Source organism: Mixophyes fleayi, chromosome 2 (genome assembly GCF_038048845.1).
Source record: "Mixophyes fleayi isolate aMixFle1 chromosome 2, aMixFle1.hap1, whole genome shotgun sequence".
In the NCBI taxonomy this organism is placed as follows: domain Eukaryota; kingdom Metazoa; phylum Chordata; class Amphibia; order Anura; family Limnodynastidae; genus Mixophyes; species Mixophyes fleayi.
Window position 1 is genome coordinate 140,727,934 of NC_134403.1, and position 24,258 is coordinate 140,752,191.

Here is a 24,258-nt window from a genome sequence, read left to right on the forward strand (position 1 = left end):
AGTCACTGTCACTTCGCCTTCGGCGGACACACAGCTCCCCAAGACCTGGAGAGTTAGATCAGGGCAACGGCAATACTCCAGGGACCAATAGTCCCTTTCCTGTCAGGGGCAGAAATCTATATCTCAACGCCAGCCTGACTTCAGCTATTACTTGGTAGTGAATGCCAATTTGCTGTCCTCTGGAGCTTTCTTTTAAGCCCAGAAATGACATCAGCAATTTCAGGACCTGCCTGATTGGTCCTTTTCTGTGTTTACCTTTTCACAGGTAAACATACAGACAAAGGGATAGCAGATGAGCCACTCCTGATTTAATTAGGGACAGGTATTGTTCTGTGGCTATACAGTAGTTTGTTTAAACAGGAGAGATCACAATTCAGACACACTTACATTTAAATACACAATGCAGTCCTCTGCAACTAAACATAGAGCTCTGTCTGTGCGCCTTTTTCCTATGCTAGCACACACAGACCCACAGCTAAACAAAGACAAGAAATGCCCTGGTGTGATGTACCTTCATACAGGACTGGTGGACAATAATCCTTTTTCCTAGGCTTAAACAATGGACTAGTCTGCAAGATAACAAACCGTGCCGGCAGACATTTTAACTACTTTCAAAAAAGAATATATACAAGTTTAAATATGACTGACGAATATGGGGAACCAAAGGGCTAGAAAAATTATATGGTTTTTATAGTCCGCAGTTTGTGAGAAACGAGGTGCAGACAGGTTGAGGTAATATTAATACCTCTTTTCCCCACAAAACTCTTTAGCACCCACGAGAACCTAGGACGCGGAAGTGACAGGTACATCAATTCGAAATTGCAGGGAAACATCCCAGCATCGGAAAATTCCACCTGAGGGTCTCTTGAATTTGGGCAGTAAAAGGGTGACCTGAGAAACGAATATGGACGCCCTGGGAACTAAGTCCGGGGTGCCTCACGACAAACAACGTCTCTGTGGAGAAACCATTTCCCCTCGTTAACAGTCTGTCTGCTGAGACTCTCTGCCTCCCACTTATACACGCCTGGATAAAATGGTCAATAGTATGGGAATATGATGCACTACTCAGGCCATAACCTGGTCGTCTCTCACACTGCCCTGAGGCTGCGTGTTCCCCCATGATGCTACAGATATGTAACGGCCATGGCATTATTTGCCTGAATGTCTAGAGGTTTCCTGATTAGGAACTGCTGGGCCTGACGCAACACCTTGTGCATCTGTGAGCTCCAAATCTGAAAGAACAGTTCTCCTGGGAGGACCAAAAGAATAAAACCTTGGAACCTTAAGGATCCTATAATCCACCTCAACCTAACAGACTAGCTAGCACCTATCATGACCAGGGTTCAGGTCCTGGTGAGCGACCTGACCTCACTCCTGACTATTTCTGGCTAACCACGACGAGAAGGATATACAACTGGATTAGGAGAGTGTCATCCAAAAGTGAGAGTCTCCGTTCTTGGAACGGATTCCTGGATGCCTCTGGCTAACTGCTCTGACCAAAGCTGGATGGCTTTATGAAATCAAGCTTTGACCCTGTTGGGTCTAAACAAACTGCCTTCTGTCACTAAACCTGAGTGATTGCCAGGTTACACTTATTGTCCGAGAAACCACTCGAGAAAAGCCTTTTATGAGCACCTGCCCTGCGTATGGATATCAGAGTAAGTGAACAGACGAGCATCAGTGTCGTCAGCCCCAGGGGTTTCTTGCCATCTATTTTCTCTGCCGGGAAAAAGAGATGAAAATCTGCCCAGCCTATTGTTTTATTTGGCTTTTGCCAGAGGTCAGACACCATGTCCATTATATGAGGAGATGGTCTCCTAAATAGGGCGGGTACAGATGGAACCATAGACTCACGTTCAGTAAAGAATAACATGTGTCTAACGCTTAATCTGAGATTAGCCACCCTGTGAGTGGTTGTGGAATCTTCAGAGATATATAAATGCTTTTGTCTGTAAATCAAGATCCAACTAGCCATCGTCTGCCGAGGAGTGAACCAGATCTTGACTAGGAACAAATCTGAAAATCAAAAATTATGCTTATCCCTTTGAGATGTTGAGCAAATGTGTCTGGTTGGACTCAGACTGGGAAAGAGGCATGTCTCTTCTGTCTCGGAAGATGTGCCTGCAACAGATATGATCTGTGTGGGCTGAGTGTGTGAAGAAACATGAGAAAAGGGATATTCGCATACCTTTTCGGTCCATAACATCACCTTAGAGAGTTCGGCCACTGACGCTGCCAGTGGTTTGGCCTAGGTCGGCTGCTCTATAGCTGCTTACACCTGAGTGAGAGCACATTGTTCACAGATTCCTGCACAGAGAGCATCTGTGTTTGACTTTTCAAGAGACAATATAAAAATTACATTTGGCACATATATAATGCAGTACAGGCATACCAGCGGGTCCGTTCACTTGGAAGATCCCTTTTCAGACCCAATACAATGCTAGGAAAGGTTTCCCAGAATAAAGCTGTTTTTTATTATTTTGGCACATATATAATGCAGTAAAGACGCTCTAGCTGGTTTCTTACCCCTGAAAGTCCCATTTGTTGACCTAATGCAATGCTGTTAAAAGGGTTACAGAATAAATCTGTAGCTTATCATTTGGTATCTATATAATGCAGTACAGACATACCAGTGAGTGTCTAACCCCTGGAAGTGGCTTTTTTTTCTTTTTTTTTTTTTTTTTTTTTTTCTTTTAATATATACGAGGCTGAACTACATCATTTTAAAAAAAATAAAAAAATATATATATATATCCGACTTCTGAAGCCCGACAAAACTGTAGATGACAGGGAAAGCTCCGCCCCCAGACTTCCTCCGTAATGGCTGCCTCCATGTGCCGCTGAACAGCATATCTATATTTTGGCGCTAATCGCTACAGGTATAATATCTAGGTGCCCAGACCTGTAGCTGTCTGTCTGGTTCTGTGGTCGCCTTCTGGGGAAATGCCGGTAATTCAGTTGAGGCGGATGGAGAGGCTATTAACTGCTTCATTCCTGCTCGACCTGTGATCCTTTAGTCATGTCTTCCCGATATGGCAGGCTAAAAATGTAAGGACCCTTTAGCTCATTCTGTCTAGGGTCAGAATGGCGGCATCTGTGCAAGGGCTGAGTGAGCTGGAAGGCCGCTGCTCTCTTTCCGAAGGGACCCAGAGTGAAGGAAGCCGACAGGCTCTTCACTCTCCTGGGTCTTTTGAGGTCCCTGCGCTGCACTTGGAAAAAAAAAAGGAATAAAATAAAGACATGAAATCTAAAACTAACTAAAGTATAGGCAGGAGCCTATACCAAAGTGACTATCTCCTAAACAACGGGGTCTGAGCTGGAGAGGAGGGACATAGTAGGGGAGGAGTTTGGGGAACAAACAAGTTTGAGAAGTGTCTAGACTCCTAGTCTCACCTACTATACACAATGTCTCCCAGTATCTTCCAAAGGTAGGAAAGAGAAAGTGTGGTTTCTCCTCTAAGGTGGTGGATGGATGTTTTATCCCCTGGTCGGGAGACTCATTACAGATCTCTGTGTTCTCTAGTGCAGGTTTTCTATGAAAACCTGCACTTTTTTCTTGTTCTATGGTTTTTTTTGCGGTTTTCAAGTCAAGAGCTAGTGGTGTCATCCTTATGCCTTTACAATTCCAAGCAACGCCTCACTTCTTGAAAGTGATGGGGCATTTGCAGATTTACTGTTCAGGACTTGAGAAGTCCATTTTTCATACTCAGCTGGTACTTCATGGGCAGTAGGTCAATGCGTGATGTTGGACTAGGTTTGAAGAGTGACCATCTGGTCTACATATTTCCATACTGTGCGAACTAGACACTGCCTCTTCTGCAGAGGAACATCTGTGGGTAAATGTATTAACATGCGGGTTCTTCAACACTCGCGAGTTCAGCGTCTTTGGCGACTTCCCTTTACAATGCAGCGCCGCTTTAAATTTAATCGCCGAAGACGCTGAACTTGCGTGTGTTGAAGAACCCGCATGTTAATACATTTACCCCCTGGTCAGAAGATCTTTCAGGTACCAGTTTGTTTGGCATTCCTCCTTTTCATTGAGGGGGGGATTTAAGACATACCATCTGTGCTCCCCTAGTACAGAAGCATAGGGAGTAAGTACTTTGCTTTAAATCCCTTTCTATGAGTTTTTAGACACATACAAACCTATCCAGAAATGTGTGGTTTCTGCTGTACTTTGCTCATTTTCTTGTCTAATGCCGGGGTACTTTAAATGTAACCGGAAGTGCAGACAAAGTTCTTTTTTCAGTGCCCTGCTTCCTCATGGTGAAGTGTAATACAATATCCCCTTTTAATTGATAGCTTGGCACTCTACAAAATTCTACAAGTGAATATTTGTTTTTATTATGTTACATAATCTATTATGTAATCTAGTTAATTGGTTGATGGATAATTGTTGTTCTATCTTGTATTATTTTTGTTTTTTCATTTAGAAACAATATTTTTTTTAAAAAAATGTGTTTGAATTAAAATCATTTTGTATATTTGTACAAACAGCCTGATCAAGAAGTGATTACAGCACCAGATCTCAGCAGTTTGTCTTCCCCTCTTGTGGACACAGAGAGAAATTTAGGCTTGCTCCTTGGACTTCATGCATCGTACCTTTCACTAAGTACACCATTGTCTTCTGTGGAAATTGAATGTGCCAGTAAGCAAGTTTTTACAAACTGATAAAATATTTAAAAAATGTTTGAGTGATATACATGCAAATTTCATGATGTGTGCACACATTTCATTCAAAGCTAGGTGCCTATCACCTTGGTATTTTTACCTGGTAGCTGAAAAGCCAAATGTGTTGGCCTGAAGATAAAAAGAAAACAAACACTTAGGTTAAAAATATTTTTTTAGACGAAAATTGAAAGGCCAGAGCTATTTAGGGAACTCCACTCAAAACATAATAAGTGGTGTTAGATTAAGTTTATTTTGAGATTAATTCTGTTTTCATTTCTGGTGTGCGCAGTTAACCATTCAAACAGGGCTCTGATGGCTGCAACGGTTCGATGCTTACTACCCATCAGGCTCAAACATACAGCAGTGTTTGATGCCCTCCCACTACTTAGAAGTGATACTTATACTGGGTTGTAGTTAGGAACATCAACCTCTGTCTTCTGTAATCTGTAAATCTTAGAAAGTACACAGCAGTGCTAATGGAACTGTTGCTTCAGTTCTTCAAAGTGGTTATTATTTTATTTCATATCTAGCTAATGCTAGATTAGACCACTGTATCAATTTAAACAATTTAAAAAATTGTTATACTGTTAAACTTTTGCACTTGTCTTAAATTATGTTTGTGTTGTTCATAGAGTGGCTGAAATCTTCTATATTTTCTGGGGGACTCCAAACCAGCCAGATACATTACAGTTACAATGAAGAGAAAGACGAGGACCATTCCAGCTCCCCCGGCAATACTACGCCAAACAAATCTCGCCTGTATGCACACCGGCTGTCCATGAGTGATCATTCCCAGCCCTTCCTACAGGCTATTGCTGACAATAATATTCAGGATCACAATGTCAAGGTGAATTACACAAAGAAGTGATTACTGCTTTCATGGAGTGGAGTTTCCACTTGTACATGACTTGAAATTACTTTAGATTTGTTTATTAGCTAATGTTTTGTGATTTGATGTTTCACTTCTATTAGTCTATTGAATGCTGACAACATTGAGACTACTTTGTCATATCATTCATTTGCAGAAGTGTGACAAATTGATTGTCCGAATGTCAGTGGGAGCTTTTCCGTTTAATATTGCAATTGAATAACCTTGAGATAAGAAATTTCCATTTGTCATAAATAACCCAATTAAAGAAGAGCTTAAGGGGGTATTCAATTGACAGTGTTTTTTTCCTTTTCACTCCCGTAGCGTAAAAAAAAAATCATGCGTGGGTTTTTAACTGCTATAGTGACCATTTTTAGTTAACTCAGCGTGAAAACTTGTGCAATTCCATTGAAAAAGAGGGAACGCTGCCCCCGCGCGTTAATCATTGTGTTTGCAAGTTTTTAGGGGAGTTAAGGGGAGGTTTAATGCGTTCATGTATAACACAAAAAAAAAGGATTGGCATACATTTTCATACATTAGATTGTATTACAAATCCATTCTATTTGATAATATCTACATGACAGTACTTTTATTTAGTACATTTTTTTTATTTAACTACTTTTTACTATAGAATCATCTATATATATTTGTACCAAAAACATACATAAATATATGTAATTTGTGATTTTTTTTTTTCCATTATTGCATGATTTCAAATAGTTTTCTTAGGTTTTTTATTTTTATCACACCCCAAAGAGGTGCGAGATAAAACAGCATATTGGCCTGTGCGTTAAAAAACAATTGAATAGCTTTTAAAGCGGCTGCCTCTCGCCTATCCTATACTTTCAATAGACCTTCTACTGGAGCGCGAGAAGACCGTTTCATGAAAAAAAAAACTGAGCGTTAAAAATGGAATTGAATCGTGGGTAAAGTTAAGCCACTTGAAAATGATTAAAAAACAGCGTTAAAATGACTTAACACAGTGTTAAAAATCTCGCGGTCAATTGAATTCCTCCCCTTAAAGTTTTACAATTGGTCAGGTACAGATAAGGCAGAGAGTGATGGTTGTTTGAGTAGTAAGGAAATACAACAAAAATTAGCCCCATATTTTGCTGTCCACTTTTTTTACACTTATATGCTGAACTAAGTCTTATTTTGCACAGCTATTGCTGAGAAAGTGTCTACTTCAGTGTCACTTTAGTGTCCCAGCACTCAACAGCAACGGGGAAGCTTGTTGGAAGTCTTGGGAGATGATGAAGCCCTTTTATTTTATTTTTAAAGTAATTTACTCCATTTTTAATTATTTTTATGTACTAAAAGTCCAGGCTATGGAATTTTGATGATTTCGTTTTTCAGCTACTTTCGTAGGTTAAAATGGTATGTTCTTGTTTGCTCTTTAGGACTTTCTTTGTCAGATAGAACGGTACTGTAAGCAGTGTCACCTGACCACACCAATTATATTTCCTCCTGAGCATCCAGTTGAAGAAGTGGGCCGTTTACTGCTGTGTTGTCTACTAAAACATGAAGATTTAGGTATGTAAGAGTAGATGTTTGTTTTTTTTAAAAGAAAAGGGCAATTTTACCAGCATTTAAAAGCAATAAATATATTTTTGTCCTTCAGTCCTGTTGGGCACCGAATAATGATGAGGTCAAGCAGTGCCCACAAGAGCCAAGGCATCAAGGCCCTGTTAATAGGAACATTGAACCCAATCTCTTATGGTCAGCAAAGTTAAATTGCATATTAAGATGCGTTCAGGCAGAGTCTGCTCAAAATCCTCATCTAGAAAATTAGTTTGTTGCATATTGCATTACATTTCCCAGTGTCATTATTTTCCAGCCACCTACCTGAGGTTTGATAGTATCAAGGTGTCCATACTCTAAAAGAATGGTTTGCAAGGAGGGAAAGTGGTTCTCCAACAAACAGACATCATTGCTTTTGCTGCATTGATTAGATGTTTTCAACAAATTATGTTTTTCTAATGGGTTATTGGCCTGAAACATAGAATTTGACGGCATATGAGAACCACTTGACCCATCTAGTCTGCCCAATTTTTAACCTATGATAACCTCAAACCTTATTTGATCCTTTATTCTTTGTAAGGATATCCTTATGTCTATCCCAAGCATGTTTAAACTGCTCTACGGTATCAGTCTCAACCACCTCTGATGGGAGGCTATTTCACTATCCTTTCTATGAAGTAGTTTTTCCTCAAATTTCCAAAAGTTCTCTTGTGACTGTCTGTATTGCATACAGTTATATGTGGTGGTGACACTATTCCCATTCAGAAACATGTATGACAAGTGTAAAGCTAAGTTACCTATTGGGACAACAAAACCCGGTGGCGCTCTGCATTGACTGTGATGCGGGGGTCCAGCCTGCACAGGCCCAGGTTGGTTGTACCACCTCTGTCGGAGGAACCGGCGTGGGCATTTTCTCTGGTGCAATCTGTTGCTGAGCATCACTACCCTCCCTAACAGCAGTTTAGTAACTTCTCTGTGCATGCACTGCCTGAATGAGGGGAACTTAGTCCTCTTTCCACTTTTGGCTCCTCCATGTCTGGGTTGGGAGGTTTATCTTTAAATCTCTGGCCCAAAAGTAATTTCCAAAGTTTGGTGTTTTTCTCCAAGCCGAATATGGCTCCAGAAGAATAGCACCTACAGGTGCTGTAGCCAGAGCTCTTTCAACTAGCTAGTGGTATTTTCCTCACTGCGACCTCCAGAAGGCAGAGCACCTTCAGAATTCATTAGAATTCTTAACACATTGACATTACTGAGGGGGAAACAGGTACTCTGATATAAAGATAAAGGGCCTGATTCATTAAGGAAGTAAAGCGAGAAAAAAAAAAAAGAGTAGCTTTGCACCTTGGCAAAACCATGTTGCATTGGAGGGGAAGGTAAATTTAAAATGTGATGGCAGATTTATAGTTGGGGTAGGGCATGTCCTAGATCAATTTTAATTGTCAGTGTAATAATAAAACTATCAAGCATTTGTGTGCTACATGAAAACCAGCCAGTATTTAACCTATGTGCAAAATAATTTGCACCCCTTGCATTGTAACATGGTTGGTCCATTTGAGAACTTTTTTAAGGCTTAATTTCCCCCCCGCCCAGTACAATGTCGTGCAGACACCGCCAGAGGCGAGGGAGGAGCCACACATTTAGTGAAGAAACGCCTCCTTAGCGGTCACCCCTAACATGGCAGTTATAAAATTACTTTTCTCATCTTTGTGTAGGTAACGTTGCTCTGTCTATGGTCCATCGTGGTGCTTTAAATGTGGATCAAGTAAAACACAAGACATTACCAAAATCTGTTGTGGATGTCTGTCGTGTTGTTTACCAAGCCAAGTGCTCACTCATAAAGGTTAGTTTCACATTCAAAACTTACTATCTAAAGTGAAGCAATTACACACATATGTGACGTGTTTTTTTCCTTTTATTATTCTGATGTCCTATTTTAGACGCACCAGGAACAAGGGCGTTCATACAAAGAAGTGTGTGCTCCAGTCATCGAACGCCTCAGGTTTCTGTTCAATGAGCTACGTCCCGCTGTCTGCAATGATCTGTCCATTGTATCAAAGTTGAAACTTCTCAGTTCTGTCCCCAGATGGAAAAGAATAGTGCAAAGGATCATTAGGGAGAAACGAAAAAAAAAAGGTGAAATTTTTTGTTAGCTTTTGTCCATGGTGTCGCTTTGTTTTCTCATAGATGGCAAATGGCTTTTGCTTCTTTTTGTTTGTCAATTTCAATGTGTGTTTCCTAGGGCCCAAAAAATCTGAATCTGCAGATGTGGATACCAAAGTTGATAATGAGGAAGGCGAACAAGAGGAGCCTTTTGTTGTCCCATCTAGTCCTGTGTCAGTGGATAAGAAGTCCATATCTGTGAAGTCACCAAAGGTTTGTAAAGAGAATGATGATGGAAGCTTTGCTTTTTACAATATATGCATTATATTCTTTTCAATAAGGCTAAATTTAAACATGAAATAAGTGCTAATGAACACTTGTAAGCTTTTTTTCCTTTTTTCTTTTAAAAAAAGAGTGAAACATTATAATTGAACATTAGTAATTACTGTTTGTAACAGGCAAACAAAATATGAAGAATACATATTTTTATTCTTTTGCAGGATAAATGGCAGCCTATTCTGAGCTCTGTAACAGGTGTTCATAAGTACAAATGGCTGAAACATAATGTGCAGGGTTCATACCCCCAGTCTGCACTGTTGAGCACCATTGTGGAGTTTGCATTGAAGGAGGAGCCAGTAGATGTAGAAAAAATGAGGAAATGTTTGTTAAAGCAGGTAAGACATGACCTCAGACTTGCTTTTTTTGGTTTATTGCCAGCACAAGCCTTTTTATATCTACAGCTGTTTTTGGATTGACATCTCTCTCTTGTTTATGAGCTATATATTCTAGTACATGTTTTGGGAAGTATATTTACCATGTTTTGAAGTTGGGCGGGTGTGAAATTAATGTGACTTGTTTTTAGGTTGCCAATCTGTAGGGTTGGCGTTAGGTTTGTCATTGGGACTGCTTTTTGGTGGTATGTAGCTGCTGTGGCTGGATTCTCCTGACTGCTCAATTTGGATCAGGGCTGCTGGGTAGCAAGAAGAGGATGCTGCTCTCAACTTTACGTCAGCCAGGGGACGGATGATAGTGGGTAGCTCATATCTGTAGGTCACACAATTACAGCACGTATAGACATCTCGCAAGAACAGAGCAGAATATATTTAGTGGGGGTAATAATTACTTAGAAATTGCTTTTTCAAAAACTGTAACATGCCCACTTGCAGATATAAGTTGTTTAGATATTTAGTTTTCTCTTTCATCCATCTGGGGGACACTACTAACCATGGGGTTGAGTAGGGTAGGGAGGAGTCTGGTACCTAACCAGTTAATCTTTTGCTGCTGACAGACCATCCCCCTGCCAACTCCCAACAGAACTCAGTTTGAAGTAGGTGCCCAAGGAGTATGGGCCGAAGTTGAAGAGCTGCACAGTGAACGGAGTTCACTGTTGTTAGGCTTTTTTCTTTTCTTTAGCAGTTTTTTTCTGTTGACTAGGCGCGAGGGCCTCTGTTACACAGAGCAGACTCGTGGAAGAGAGAAGCGGTTGTCAGCCGGGGAGCCGCGGATCCCGCTGACAGCTTATCACAGTGAGGCTTCTCACAGGGTGTTATGCGGTCTGCAACAGACCGCTCTCACACTGTTCGCAGGGTCAGGCGCTGCCTCAGACAGAGAGCGCCGGTACTCCTGCCGTTCCCCGGGGCCAGACAAGGAGTGGAGTGTACCAAGTCCCCCCCCTCAGTAAGGGGGGAGGGGGAGCTTGGAAAGTAATGGCCGCGTTGTTCAGCACTTCTCAGGGGACACAGAGATGGCACGATTCCACTTACTGGAGAGGTGGAAATTGCTGTTATACGGCGCAGAGAATCAGTGTGCCAGCGGTAGGGGACGGTGTAAAAAAAAAATCCCTTCCCCTGCTGAAGAGAGCAGGTGGAAGATTCCTTTTGGCGCCAAAATACAAAAGGAGGAAAGACACAGCAGTCATTTGGAGGAAGTGCAGCTGCTGACACACATCTCCCCTGCTAAGTATCATTTATCTTCTCTAATATATATGTAATAGATAGAGAAGTACTATGGGCACATGTACTAAGTAGAGCTTTAAGTTAAAAGAAACTATAGCTCTCCTTTTTGAGTCAGAAATGCTATAATGTGTTTTTAAGCATAATTAGTTAGTATTTCTGATAAATGTCTTGAGTGTTTGGGCTTTTTTCTGTTATATGTGACTTTATTTTTTTCTTATCTTATGATGGCTGATAAAAGTAAAGCAACACGTGCCAAACATATTGTCTGTTCAAAGTGTAATGCTAAATTGACTGGTGAACATCTGGATCAGGGGGGGCTTTGTGCTGGTTGCGCTGTGGCACCTGTGAGGTTGCAGCCCAAAGACAGCTCCATTCAGGGGACAGAGCCTCCCGAATGGGTGGTAGCTTTGTCACAGGGGGTTAATACCCTAGTGAACCTTTTATCTAAACCAGCAGAGATCCCAGTGGTGTCTATGAGGCTCCCGTCTACCTCTGGGATGCTACCCTCAGTGAGTTCAGGAGGGGGAATGCTCAGTTCATTGCCACCAGGGGTCAGACAATCTCCTTACCGGGCACAACAGGAGTCGCCCCAGATGGGGGAGGCTGGATGGTCGGCAGTGGCCAGGGGTTAGACCGACTAAACCATTTGCTGAAAATTCCAGGCATATACATAGAAATAAGAGACAGAGATCAGCTAATACGCTGTTGTCCCTGTCTGATTCAGAAGGATCCTCTGCGGAGGAAGGTGAATTGTTAGAAGATTCTGATCTTTCATTAATAGAGTCAGAAGAAGGCTCTAGGTACCAAGGTATGGACGATCTGATAAAAGCAGTACGTCAGACCTTGGGATTTATTGAAGTCGGAGAGACGAGGTCCTTGGACCGGTCTCTTTTTAAGAAGGCTTCTAAACATGTGGTCAGGTTCCCTCCCTCAACAGAGCTGAGAGAGATTGCAGAGGCCTCTTGGAAGCACCCAGATAGGAGGTTCTCTGTGCCAAAGAAGTTTGGGTCATTATATCCACAACAGGAGGAGGATATGACCCGATGGGAACAGGTGGCGAGAGTAGATACGCCTGTGGCGAGGTTGGTTCACCAGACCACGCTACCGGTACCAGGAACGGCTGCCTTACAGGATTCGACCGATCGTAAATTGGAAACTTTTCTGAAATCGGTCTTTACGGCCGCTGGTACAAACTTCAGACCGGCGTTGTCATCGACCTGGGTGGCAAGGGCTATGGAAGCCTGGGCTGGACAGTTAGCATCCGCATTACAGGATTCGGAATTGCTCCCTTTGGCCATGCACCTTAAAGAGGCGGCAGGTTATGTGTATGAGGCGGCCCAGAATTCAGCCTCCATATCATCTTCAGTCGCTTAGGGGAAGGTCATCCTTTTCCTCCGCAACTGGTAGGTCCTCTTCCGCCAAGCTTCCGGATAGACCGGCAGCATGACTACCATCCTCCTCTGGTAGCGGAGGGTGGGGTGGGAGGACGGTTGCTTGGATTCGCCCAGCAGTGGACACAGTCCTCGGTGGACAGGTGGATTCAGGGAATCGTGAGAAGGGGTTACATGATAGATCTGTTAGGGCCAGCTCCGCACAGGTTTTTTGTAACCAGTTTACCCCGCTGTCCTCAAAAAAGACAGGCAATGCTCTCTTCTGTCGATTTTGTTTCTTTCTCAGAACGTTATTGTAAAGGTTCCGGAGTACCAGAGAAAGAAAGGGTTTTACTCAAACCTCTTCTTGGTACGGAAACCGGATGGTTCGTTCAGACCAGTGCTGAACCTCAAGCAGCTAAATCTTCATCTGTAGGTAGTCTCCTTTCGGATGTAATCCCTGAGATCTGACATAAACGGCCTGGAGGCAGGCCAGTACATGGCATCAATAGACATCAAGGATGCCTATCTCCACGTTCCGATCTGGGAGGGGCATCAGCCGGTTCTCAGATTTACGGTGGGCTCAGCTCACTATCAGTTCAGGGCTCTTCCGTTCGGGCTGGCCACAGCCCCAAGGGTGTTTACAAAGATTATGGCTACAATGGCGGCACTCCTTCACTCCAAGGGGGTGCAGATTGTACCTTATTTGGACGATTTACTAATCAAGGCGTCAACAGCTCAGTTGTTGGAACAACATCTTCGTCTTACGGTGAAGGTGCTGGAACGACATGGGTGGCTCCTGAATGGAGCAAAATCTCAAATGTTACCATGTTAAAGGATGACATTTTTGGGATTGATAATTGACACTGCAGACAGCAGGGTTTTTCTTCCGGAGGACGAGGTAAGGTCCTTACGGGAGTGGACAGACAGGGTCCTGTCGCACAGGAGGCTGTCAGTATTCATGTGTATGAAGCGGTTAGGAAAGATGGTGGCATCTTTCGAGACACTTCCGTACGAAAGGATTCACTCTAGGGGGTAAATGTATGAAGCTCCGGGTTCTTCAACACCCGCGAGTTCGGCGTCTTCAGTGCTTAAATTTAAAGCGGCGCTGCCTTGTAAAGGGAAGTTTCCCTTTACAAGGCAGCGCCGCTTTAAATTTAAGCGCTGAAGACGCCAAACTCGCGGGTGTTGAAGAACCCAGAGCTCCATACATTTACCCCCAGATGTCTTAAATGGGACATACTGAGGAAGTGGTCAGGGTCCTTCCTCTGGTTGGATCGCCAGTGGATGAGATTGCCTCTAGAGGTGAGAGAATCCCTCAGTTGGTGGTTGGTGAGGGACAACCTAGCAGAAGGCAGGTCCTTTGCCCCGTGGTCCTGGATCTTGGTATCCACGGACGCCAGTCTGAGTGGTTGGGGGCAGTGGTCCTTCACCTAAGGATACAGCGGCTGTTTTCAGAGAAACAGTCTGTTCTTCCCATAAATGTGCTGGAACTCATTTCCATCTTGAAAGCAGTGCAGAGGGCCCAGAGTGTTTTACAAGGAAGGCCGGTCCGCATCCAATCCGACAATGTCACTGCAGTGTCATATATAAACAGACAAGGGGACACCAGGAGTGCAAGAGCGATGAAGGTCACGTTTCAGATTTCTGCCTGGGCCGAAAGGAACGTGCCCGCGCTGTCAGCAGTTTTCATCCCAGGAATACAGAACTTGCAGGCAGACTATCTAAGTCGGCACGAAGTTCTATTGGGGGAGTGGGCTCTGCATCCGGAAGTGTTCCAGTTGCTGGTAGACAGGTGGGGACTTCCGGATCGAGACCTGATGGCGTCAAGAGTCAACAGGAAAGTTCCAGAGTTCTGCGCAAGAACAAGAGATCCACTTGCAGTGGCAGTGGACGTCCTGACAATGCCTTGGGACTTCAGGTTAGGTTACCTGTCCCCCCATATCAATGATTCCCAGGGTCCTTCGAAGGGTCAGACAGGGAGATCGACCAGTCATTCTGGTGGCTCCAGCATGGCCGCGAAGAGTATGGTTCCCAGAGATTCTTCTTGTGGCAGTAGGTCAAGGGGTTCGGTTGCCGCTTCGAAGAGATCTGCTGACCCATGGACCGTTCTTGCATCAGAGTCTAGACCGACTGAATTTAATGGAATGGCTTTTGAATCTGTCTGTGGAGAGCAAGAGGGTTCTCTTTGAGTGTAGTAGACACTCTCCTAAAAGCTAGGAAGCCAGTTTCGGCTAGGATTTATCACCGCATCTGGCATGCTTATATAGGGTGGTGTAAGAAGAAATCCTACAATTCAAAGTCGTTTCATCTGACTAGATTTCTGGCATTTTTACAGGGTGCTTTGGAGGCAGGTCTCCGGTTGGGAACCCTAAAGGTTCAGGTGTCAGCTTTGTCAGTGTATTTTCACAGACTGCTGGCGGAGATTCCGGATGTTAAGACTTTCTTGCAGGGAGTGCTTCACATTCAACCGCCCTACGTGCATCCAACGGATCCTTGGGATCTTCATTTGGTCCTTAATATGCTGCAGGAGCCTCCATTTGAAATGTTACACAGCGGAATTACGGTTCTTGACTTGGAAGGCAGTCTTTCTGCTAGGTATTGCCTCAGCCAGGAGGGTCTCCGAGCTGGGGGCTTTATCTTGCAGGGAACCTTATCTGGTCTTTCATGAGGATAGAGCAGTTTTAAGGACTACTCCATCCTTTCTCCCTAAGGTAGTGTCGGGTTTCCATATAAATCAGGAAATAGTAGTTCCGGTGTTCAGAGAGGAGCCTCAGGCTTCTGAAACAGGGGGAAGTAAAGGTTTGGATGTGGTTAGGGCGCTACGGATATATGTTAAGAGAACTGCAAAGATGCGTAAGACATTTGGCCGTAGTGCTCTACGTGCTGGACTATCAGAGCGGTCCCACCCATCAGAGGGGCTGCTTTAGTAAGTCCCCATGGTTAGCAGTGTCCCCCAGACGGATGAAAGAGAAAAGAGGATTTATACTTACGATAAATCGGTTTCTCTGATTCCATCTGGGGGACACTGCGTTCCCTCCCCCTTGCTTTCTTTTGTGTATCTTGGTTGATTGGCCTATCTTCTTGGGGCTTTGTTAATCAAACTGAGTTCTGTTGGGAGTTGGCGGGGGATGGTCTGTCAGCAGCAAAAGATTAACTGTTTAGGTGCCAGACTCCTCCCTACCCTACTGCAGTGTCCCCCAAATTGAATTGGAGAAACCGATTGATCGTAAGTATAAATCCTCTTTTCTTTACATGTTTAGCCCGCTTTATGTATACAGTTTTACACAAATGCTGGAAAGGGGTAATCCAGCTACTTTACCCTTTAACCAGTCACAAATAATTCTTTAGCCTAGTTGTGGCCAAACAGTCGATCGCGATCTACCAGTCAGCTGCAACTAGTTGTTTGGTAGATTGTGAAATTAGTTGCCTTCCCTCTTGCCCCCACTGTGAAGAATTTGCACAAATGCCATTTTCTACTGAGGATACTCACATGGTTGACATATAATGAGCATACTAAAATTAAGTTATGTAGAGGGAAAATATATGTAATTCTTCATGGAGACTTCTGTCTCCAATCTGGCAGGAATAGCGAACAATGAATGAAATATAATGAAATGCCTTGTACACTGTCCATTTTTTGGATTCAAAATTAAAATCATAGGCTTTAACTGTAGATATTTTAATGTTTATAATACTGTTAGATAATTGAATCCAGGAAGTGCCATTAGAAGCCTCATTAGTCCGGTTCCTCAGCAGTTACTGTCCAGGTCTAAATGCTGCGGATGCTCACGGCATCTCCAAGTTAACAACCAGAACTGGGAACATTCTGGCACCATTGTTTTCGGACCTGTGAACTCGAGTGGCAGCCTAACTGACTGGACTTCCACTGGACTGCCAGGGTTTAGTATGTTTATTTTTCGATTACATAAAATACAGTAACAATATGGGCGCTAGTATTGACCTAGAGAGTATAAGCAGCTGCCCCTATAGGCTAGGGTACACGCCTAGACAAGAGACAAAACGACAGTAAAAAAAATGTTTTAGGGGCGCTTGTTTATACTTCACATAAAATTTATTAAAATACAATAAATATAATATAATAACCTAAGTGGATATTGCCACCGAGCTCAAGAGACTAGATAGTTTGCAACACAGGGGTATGACAACAAAATCAGCCGCAGTAGCCTGGATATATTGATGTTGATTAACAATCAAGTCCCATAGACCTAGATTGCAACTATTTTTCAGACATAAACATTTGGCATAAATTGAGTAAAGATATTTGTAGACCCTGGTATTTCCGTATGCCTTATTGTGTCCTCAATACAATAGAGTTCCAATAATGAGGCACATCAGGTATGTGTGCTCCCATGTGACCGTCTATAATGTGGCGGAAGAGAAATTCCTTTGTTGCTGAAGTAACCAGGGATATATAGTGAACGCCAATATGTCAGTAGATCAGAAAAGAGAATTCACCCTCGGTCGGGGTTAATAATCAGCCAATACGGGTATCAATATGATCGATAAATCCAATACAAAAAATTCATATACTGATATGTGGTGTAGCAAACTGCAGTTTGAAAACAAAAACTCACTCAGCAGAGCGCAGTCTGTCTTGCTCACCCTCCGGATGATTAGAGAGTCCTCAGATTCGTCATGTGGCTAGATAATATATCCTATGGAGAGCCGTCACTTGCGTCCGGCCCTGGGCATGGGGCATAGATAGACCAAATGTCTGAATAATAGTTGCAATCTATGTCTATGGGACTTGATCGTTAATCAACATCAATATATCCAGGCTACTGCGGCTGATTTTGTATTTTTCTATTAAATATGTTTGTAATTCTTAAGGCACATGTCTACCCACATCAGGAATTGATTAACCTGTATAATAATTAGATCTTTGCAATGTTCACAACAGCAGAGAGTATTTTAGAAAATGAGTGTGTGTTTTATTTTATGAGCGGCAGTGACCAGTCCACTTATGCGATAGTGAAGGCAGAGCTGCCTGGAGCAGACCGTGTCATTTTGTGTGCAGGGGGAAGTAGGACACCACAGAACATGGAGGCTATGTAAGGCACCCGTGAAACTGATGCAGAAAGATTATATTGACACACTTCTATTTGAAATTTCATACATCCATTTACTGTCTATACTTACAGTGCATAATCTGTTAAATGGTCCTTTTTGTAATGTATTATTCATTTGCTTCTTAGGGGGGTATTCAATTGTCCACGGGATCGAGCGCGGAAAAACGATTACCGTTAGTACGGTAATCTCTCGCTGGATTTCGCTGCGAGCTGAAATCCAGCGAGTAAATTACTGTATTAACGGTTTTTCTGCGCAGGCTTACCGTAATAACGGTAATCCTGCGCGGCCCGCTGGATTTTCGGCAATCCCGCGAACAATTGAATATGCCCCTTAGTGCGATATGAAATTCCTAGAAAATTGATACATTGCATTTTCATGAATATTATTGCATTTGACAAATGTCTGCCTCTGCTGTTTTCAGATGTCCATCTCATTTAAAATTATTTAGCATTTCACTTATATTGTCTTTGAGCAATGTGAAAAACTTGATTTTCTAATTTGAATGATTTGTGATGTTTGCTTGTAGCTGGAGAGAGCAGAAGTTCGTCTAGAAGGAATAGACACTATGTTGAAACTTGCAGCAAAAAACTTCATGCTTCCATCTGTACAATATGCAATGTTTTGTGGGTGGCAAAGACTTATTCCAGAGGGAACTAATTTGTGGTAAGTTTTTTTTTTTTTTTTTTTAATGGATTTAGCTTTTCTGCAGATGTTTTATGTAGTTCCATGTTCTATTTGCCCTTTCCATTACAGTGAACCACTGACAGACTGTTTGAAGGATGTTGATCTTATTCCGCCCTTTAACCGAATGCTGCTAGAAGTGACATATGGTAAACTACATGCCTGGGCTATACAGAATATTAGAAATATATTACTTGATGCCACTAGCCGTTTCAAAGAAATGGGTAAGTACCTCTGTGATAGTAACTTTATAGCTTTCAGTTTAAATAATTGTTGTAGAAATCAAAAACGTGATGTCATTTTAGGCATCCAACCTGTTCCTCTTCAGACAATTACCAATGAGAATCCTTCTGGACCAAGCTTAGGGACCATTTCGCAAGCCAGATTCATGCTAGTTATGCTGAACATGCTGACACGCCAACACGGAGCAAATAGCCTCAGTCTACTCTTCAATTCTGGCATACTGGCTTTGACTCAGACCATCGTCCGATTGATAGGTAGGCGTTTATATTTCAAAATTTCTGTTATTACTGTTCAGGTAGATGGCATAACACTATTTAAAACACATTTTTGTAATGACGCCATTATCTGTATTGATTTTGCTTGGCGTGGCTTTACCTTGACAAACAGACAGGTACATTTGGTGATCTCTGATTTATTCTCCTACATATTGGTTGCTCAAATAGCAACCAACATCTATGGCTTGTTCTCCGGTGATATTTTATGAAGATGTATATTTTCATAATTTGGGAGGTGGTGATTTTTTGCAGTGTATAGACATTTTACTTTATATTGACTGAATAAATAGTGTGCTTATATATTGAAAATCAGGTTCTCTTTGTAGTATCACTTGTATCTATGATTTGGTTTGCCCAGGTCCTAGTTCAGATAACTGTGAAGAAGATTCCAGTGCATGTATACTTGGAGCCTCTGCCACTGTGCTGGAAGAGTCCAGAAAAGAAAGTGTACCAGTGCAGCTCCCTGCCTCTGGACCGGAACTGGCTGCCATGATGAAAATTGGAACCAGAGTGATGAGAGGAGTAGACTGGAAGTGGGGAGACCAAGTGAGCTATTTGCTGGCACTGTTGTCCAAATGAAAAAACGCTTGTCTTTCACATATTTTGTTGAATTGTATCAGATAATTTGTCAAGCTATTTAATATGTTGCAGTGTTGCGGTATAAAATAGTTAAATACTGGTAGTTTTACCATTTTTAGGCAAGGGTGAATACAGTTGTTGCCACAAATATTGTCACCCATGCTGTTTGTTTTTTTTTTTCTAATCACAATTTCTTCCAGAAGAGTTTTGAAGTTAAAAAATATTTCGGTATCCACATATGTATGTATTTTGTTTTGCAGTGGAATGAAACACAAAAGCAGAACAAAATTAATAAGTTGTAGATTTTTCCCCACACAAATCATTAAATGGGCATGGACAATCTCAAGGCTACAAATGAATCTCCAGAGACCTTTGATATTTCAATTTGAACCGTATGTAGTGTTAGGAGGTTTAAGGCCCATGGCACTATAGCCAACCTCCCTGGAAAGAGACAGCTTGATCAAAGATTGCAAAGCACTTCAAATGTCATGGTTCTTCCAGTTGGACAATGATGGTTCAGGACAAGACACTTGACTGTCTTGAATTGGCTAGCAATGAGTCCAGAGCACCTGTGAAAAGATCTGGCAGTTGTGAGAAGGAGCCTTCAAATCTGGGAGAACTGGAGCAGTTTGCAGCAGATTGACCAAACTGGCAGTAGACTGGTACAGGAAGCTCATCCATTGCTGTATGAAGTAGTTGTTTGCAGTTATTTTGACCATGGGCTGTGCTACTAAATACATCTAGGGTGTCAATAATTTTGTTTTCATTTTCTGATTTTAAAAGGATATACCTTTTTTTGTTTTTGATTTTACATTTAACGGAGAGAATTGTGGAGACCAAATACTGTTACTAAATTTGCCTTCTATTTAGAGGAAATTGTCAGTTGTTTGAAAAATGTGCAAGGGTGCCAATATTTTTGCTTTCAAAATACATGTGTTAAAGGGACTAAAGCCCCAAGCCTAATTAAAGTGTATATAGCATTTGGCTGGAATGCTGGACAGCAGCAGACGGGAGTATGTGACCGAAGATGAGATCATAGGTGTGACGTGAGACAATTACATGATCCTTACATCTCATTCCCTACAGCCCAGTGCTGCTGGACCCCAGGACATCATGATGAATATTAAAATATGGTCAGGGTCTTCCATCCCTTGTAAAGGATCTGAAAATGATGTTTAATTTCGGCCTTCATAAATATGTGCACCGTTATTGACCTTTTCTCTTTCATCCCTCTGGGGGACAGTGCTGCCATGGGGTTATAGGTGGGGAACATGGGAGTTGCCATTTAACTAGTTAACTTGTTGTAACCTGCTAACAGACCCCTCCCATCTGCAACCCCCCTGAAGCTCCTTGGCATAGATTAAGTGCCCAAAGAGTTTGGCCTTTCTTCTGACTAGTATAGATTAGTAAGGTTTTTTTTTTTTCCTTTCATTCTTATATTTTACTTGTTTTTATGTAGAATAGTATCACAGCCTGCTTCAGTGTGCGAATTAGAATCTGCACACTATCTATAGATGGAGAGAGAGATAGCGAGAGAGAGATAGATAGCGTGGAGATTGGAAGTGTGACAGGCGGGTACAGAGTCCCATGAGGAAGCGCGATGGCGGCCGGGTGGTGGGTTTGGCCTCTGGCGGTCAAAGGGGTTTTCTTCCAGGGTGGTGAACACCCTTTTGCAGTCTAGGAAATCTGCTTCTGCTCGTATTTATCACAGGATTTGGCGAACCTACATTCAAGTGGTGTAAGAGTAGAGACTGCCATACTGCGATTTTTAATCTGCCTCGGCTTTTCTGGCTTTTCTACAACATGGTCTTAAAATGGGGCTTCAGTTGGGTTCCCTGAAAGCTCAGGTCTCTGCCCTATCAGTTTATTTTCAGTTGCTGTTGGCGGACATGCCAGGCATAAGGACCTTTCTGCAGGGGGTGTTGCACATCCAGCCCCCCTGTTTGCCGCCCACTGTTCCATGGGATCTAAATTTAGTACTTTCAATGCTTAAGTCTCCTCCTTTTGAGCCTTTACAGTCAACGGACCTTAAGTTTTTGATATGGAAGGTGGTTTTTCTGTTAGTAATTGCCTCTGTTCGCAGAGTGTCGGAACTTGAGGCACTTTCATGCAGGGAGACATACCTTATTTTCCATGATAATAGGGCTGTCCTCCGCACTGTTCAGTACTTTCAACCCAAGATCGTGTCGGGTTTCACTTAAATCAAGAAATTGTAGTTACGGTTTTTCAAGAACCTTCTACTCCTTCTTGAGATATCCAGACGGAGTCTTTGGATGCAGTCAGCGCATTACGCATGTATGTTCATCGGACCACATGCATTATCTCTTTTTGTGTTGTATGATCCCCATAAACGGGGGTGGCCTGGTTCCAAGCAGAGCATTACTAGATAGGTTATATCAACAATTAAGTATGCTTACATCCGTGCGAACCGACCTCTGCCCAGTCGCATTACTGCCTATTCCACCTGGTCAGTGGGAGCTTCTTGGGCCGCGCGGAATGGGGTCTCGGTGAAACAGCTGTGTTGGGCGGCCACCTGGTCCTCTGTGCACACATTTGCCAAATTCTACCAGTTCAATGTTTTTGCGTCTTCTGACCACTACGGTTTTACAGGCCGGGCAGTCAGAGCGGTCCCTCCCTTAGGGGGGCTGCTTTTGTAAGTACCCATCATCATCAGCTATTTATATAGTGCTACTAATTCCGCAGCTCTGTACAGAGAACTCTCTCCCATCAGTCCCTGCCCCATTGGAGCTTACAGTCTAAATTCCCACACACACACACAGACAGACGGAGATAGATTAGGGTCAATTTGATAGCAGCCAATTCACCTACTAGTATGTTTTTGGAGTGTGGGAGGAAACCGGAGCACCCAGAGGAAACCCACGCAAACACAGGGAGAACATACAAACTCCCCACAGATAAGGCCAAGGTCAGGAATCGAACTCATGACCCCAGTGCTGGAAAGCAGAAGTGTTAACCACTAAGCCAACGTGCTGCCCCATGGTAGCAGTGTCCCCCAGAAGGATGAAAGAGAAAATGGGATTTTTTTTATACTCGCAACAAATCTGGTCTTTGGTTTTTCTCCCCTTTAGAACTACACTGAGAGTGACTTGATTAATGGTGATTGTCTCCAGTTTAAGCAGTATTTATTGTACATTTCCAACTTTTACATACTCTCCTTTGCTTTGTTTTGTAAAGGACGGTCCGCCTCCAGGTTTGGGCCGTGTAATTGGAGAATTAGGAGAGGATGGCTGGATTAGAGTTCAATGGGATACAGGCAGCACTAATTCCTACAGAATGGGAAAAGAAGGGAAATATGATCTAAAACTAACAGAACCGCCGCCTGCTGCTCAGCCCATGGCAGATGACTCGGACACTGAGGATGATACTGGTCAGTCTGTGTTTGTTTACTTTCTCTTTCCACATTTCTTTTTGTTGTGTTATAAATTAATTTCTTGATATGTATATAAACTAGCTTAGTTTAGGCTGGATTTGTACCTGCAGTTCTGCATTATTATGTATTAGAGTCTTGCTTACCTTGCTTATTTTTAGAGGGAGAACTAGTGGACAGAAATTTACATCCTACCTCTCTGATGCTGATGAGCACCGTAAACCTCCTCCAGAACCTTTGTCTCTCAGCTGGTGTCAATGCTGAAGTTATGCAGAGTGAAGCAACCAGAACTCTGTGTGGTTTATTGCGCATGTTAGTGGAAAGCGGCACCGTGGACAAAACAAGTGAGTGGAGCCTTTTGTACTTTGGTTGCAGATAAATTTGCTTGCATTGAAATGATGGTGCATATCCATGTCTTTTTCTTGCTTTATTATAGTTTTCCTTTTCTCTTAAAGGACACTGTTCTGAGAGTTTACATTGTTTTTCCCTTTTTTAAAATGTAATTCTTTTCATTTTTTTTTCATATACACCTTTTAGTTTCTTCAGCGAGTAAATCGGTTTTTAAAGAGCAGCACAGGAGCTGGTGTACATTAGGATTTATCCGCAGTGTTGCTGTTATGCCACAAATGTGCAGTACCCTAAGTATGTCACAGTGGATATCCCTGCTAATGAAAATTGTGGAGGGACCAGAATCCTTCACTGCTGCTTCTTTGCAGCGTCAGGTATTCTACATCACTACTCCTTTCACAGAATACTTTAATCTTGTGCTTTGTCAAATGCATGCGTGTTTTGACCTTTTATCTAAAGCAGCCCTATATTTAAATTGAAGAAAACAACCAGATGAAATCATTTTGTTTTAGGAATATACATAGTCATGGCAAACTACAAAATTGTTGGACACCAGATATGAAAAGAATTGCATGTATAGTTTACTTATTGTGCCTTTAGTAAATGATTTGCTGTAAAAAAGCAAAAATATTACAAATATGGCATATATGCAAATATAATGAATTCATTCACTGTTAAACTTAAATGGTAGTGGTGAATTCTATAGCCACTAGGGGAAATCGCACTTTTCCAGATAGGCGGTGTTTGGTGATAAGATGGTGCCACGTGTTTGTTTTGAACTTTTTTTGGGGTAGGTAAGCTTCTGGGAACTGAGTGACATGATGGAGCATACCCAGCAGAAATAACTACTTAAGGATTTCAGAAACGGGGAGCTAGGGATGGAGATTAGGCAGCCATGAGCAGAGAAAGTGGCCTAGTATATTCTTAGAATTGTGTGAAGATATGCAGAGGAGCAAACGAGTGCTAAAAATGACAGTAAAATATGAGATACTTTAGAGGTTCAGTGACGGAAAAAGCTATATAGCAACATGTTTTTGATGGTCCATGTGAATGAGAGAGAATAAAATATGACCCCTAAAATACTAATCTTGGGAATGGACTCAATAGTGGAGTTGTGTAATAAGTAATGGAATTTCAGAACCAGCATTGTGGGAATTTGTAGAAA

The 24,258-nt window shown here is 42.4% G+C and overlaps 1 protein-coding gene across 8 annotated transcripts in view; it reads left to right on the plus strand.

The window, feature by feature from the left end:
* Window positions 1–24,258, plus strand: part of HERC2 (HECT and RLD domain containing E3 ubiquitin protein ligase 2) — a 213,435-nt gene that overhangs the window by 63,071 nt on the left and 126,106 nt on the right. For all 8 annotated transcript variants that reach the window (XM_075200099.1, XM_075200106.1, XM_075200105.1 and 5 more), the window contains exons 26-39: window positions 4,498–4,648; window positions 5,304–5,518; window positions 6,940–7,072; window positions 8,773–8,900; window positions 8,998–9,193; window positions 9,300–9,433; window positions 9,661–9,834; window positions 18,106–18,242; window positions 18,333–18,484; window positions 18,566–18,757; window positions 19,137–19,324; window positions 22,553–22,745; window positions 22,907–23,089; window positions 23,283–23,467. In XM_075200099.1, coding sequence (XP_075056200.1) covers window positions 4,498–4,648; window positions 5,304–5,518; window positions 6,940–7,072; window positions 8,773–8,900; window positions 8,998–9,193; window positions 9,300–9,433; window positions 9,661–9,834; window positions 18,106–18,242; window positions 18,333–18,484; window positions 18,566–18,757; window positions 19,137–19,324; window positions 22,553–22,745; window positions 22,907–23,089; window positions 23,283–23,467 — 2,361 coding nt within the window. The remainder of the gene's footprint in view (window positions 1–4,497; window positions 4,649–5,303; window positions 5,519–6,939; window positions 7,073–8,772; window positions 8,901–8,997; window positions 9,194–9,299; window positions 9,434–9,660; window positions 9,835–18,105; window positions 18,243–18,332; window positions 18,485–18,565; window positions 18,758–19,136; window positions 19,325–22,552; window positions 22,746–22,906; window positions 23,090–23,282; window positions 23,468–24,258) is intronic.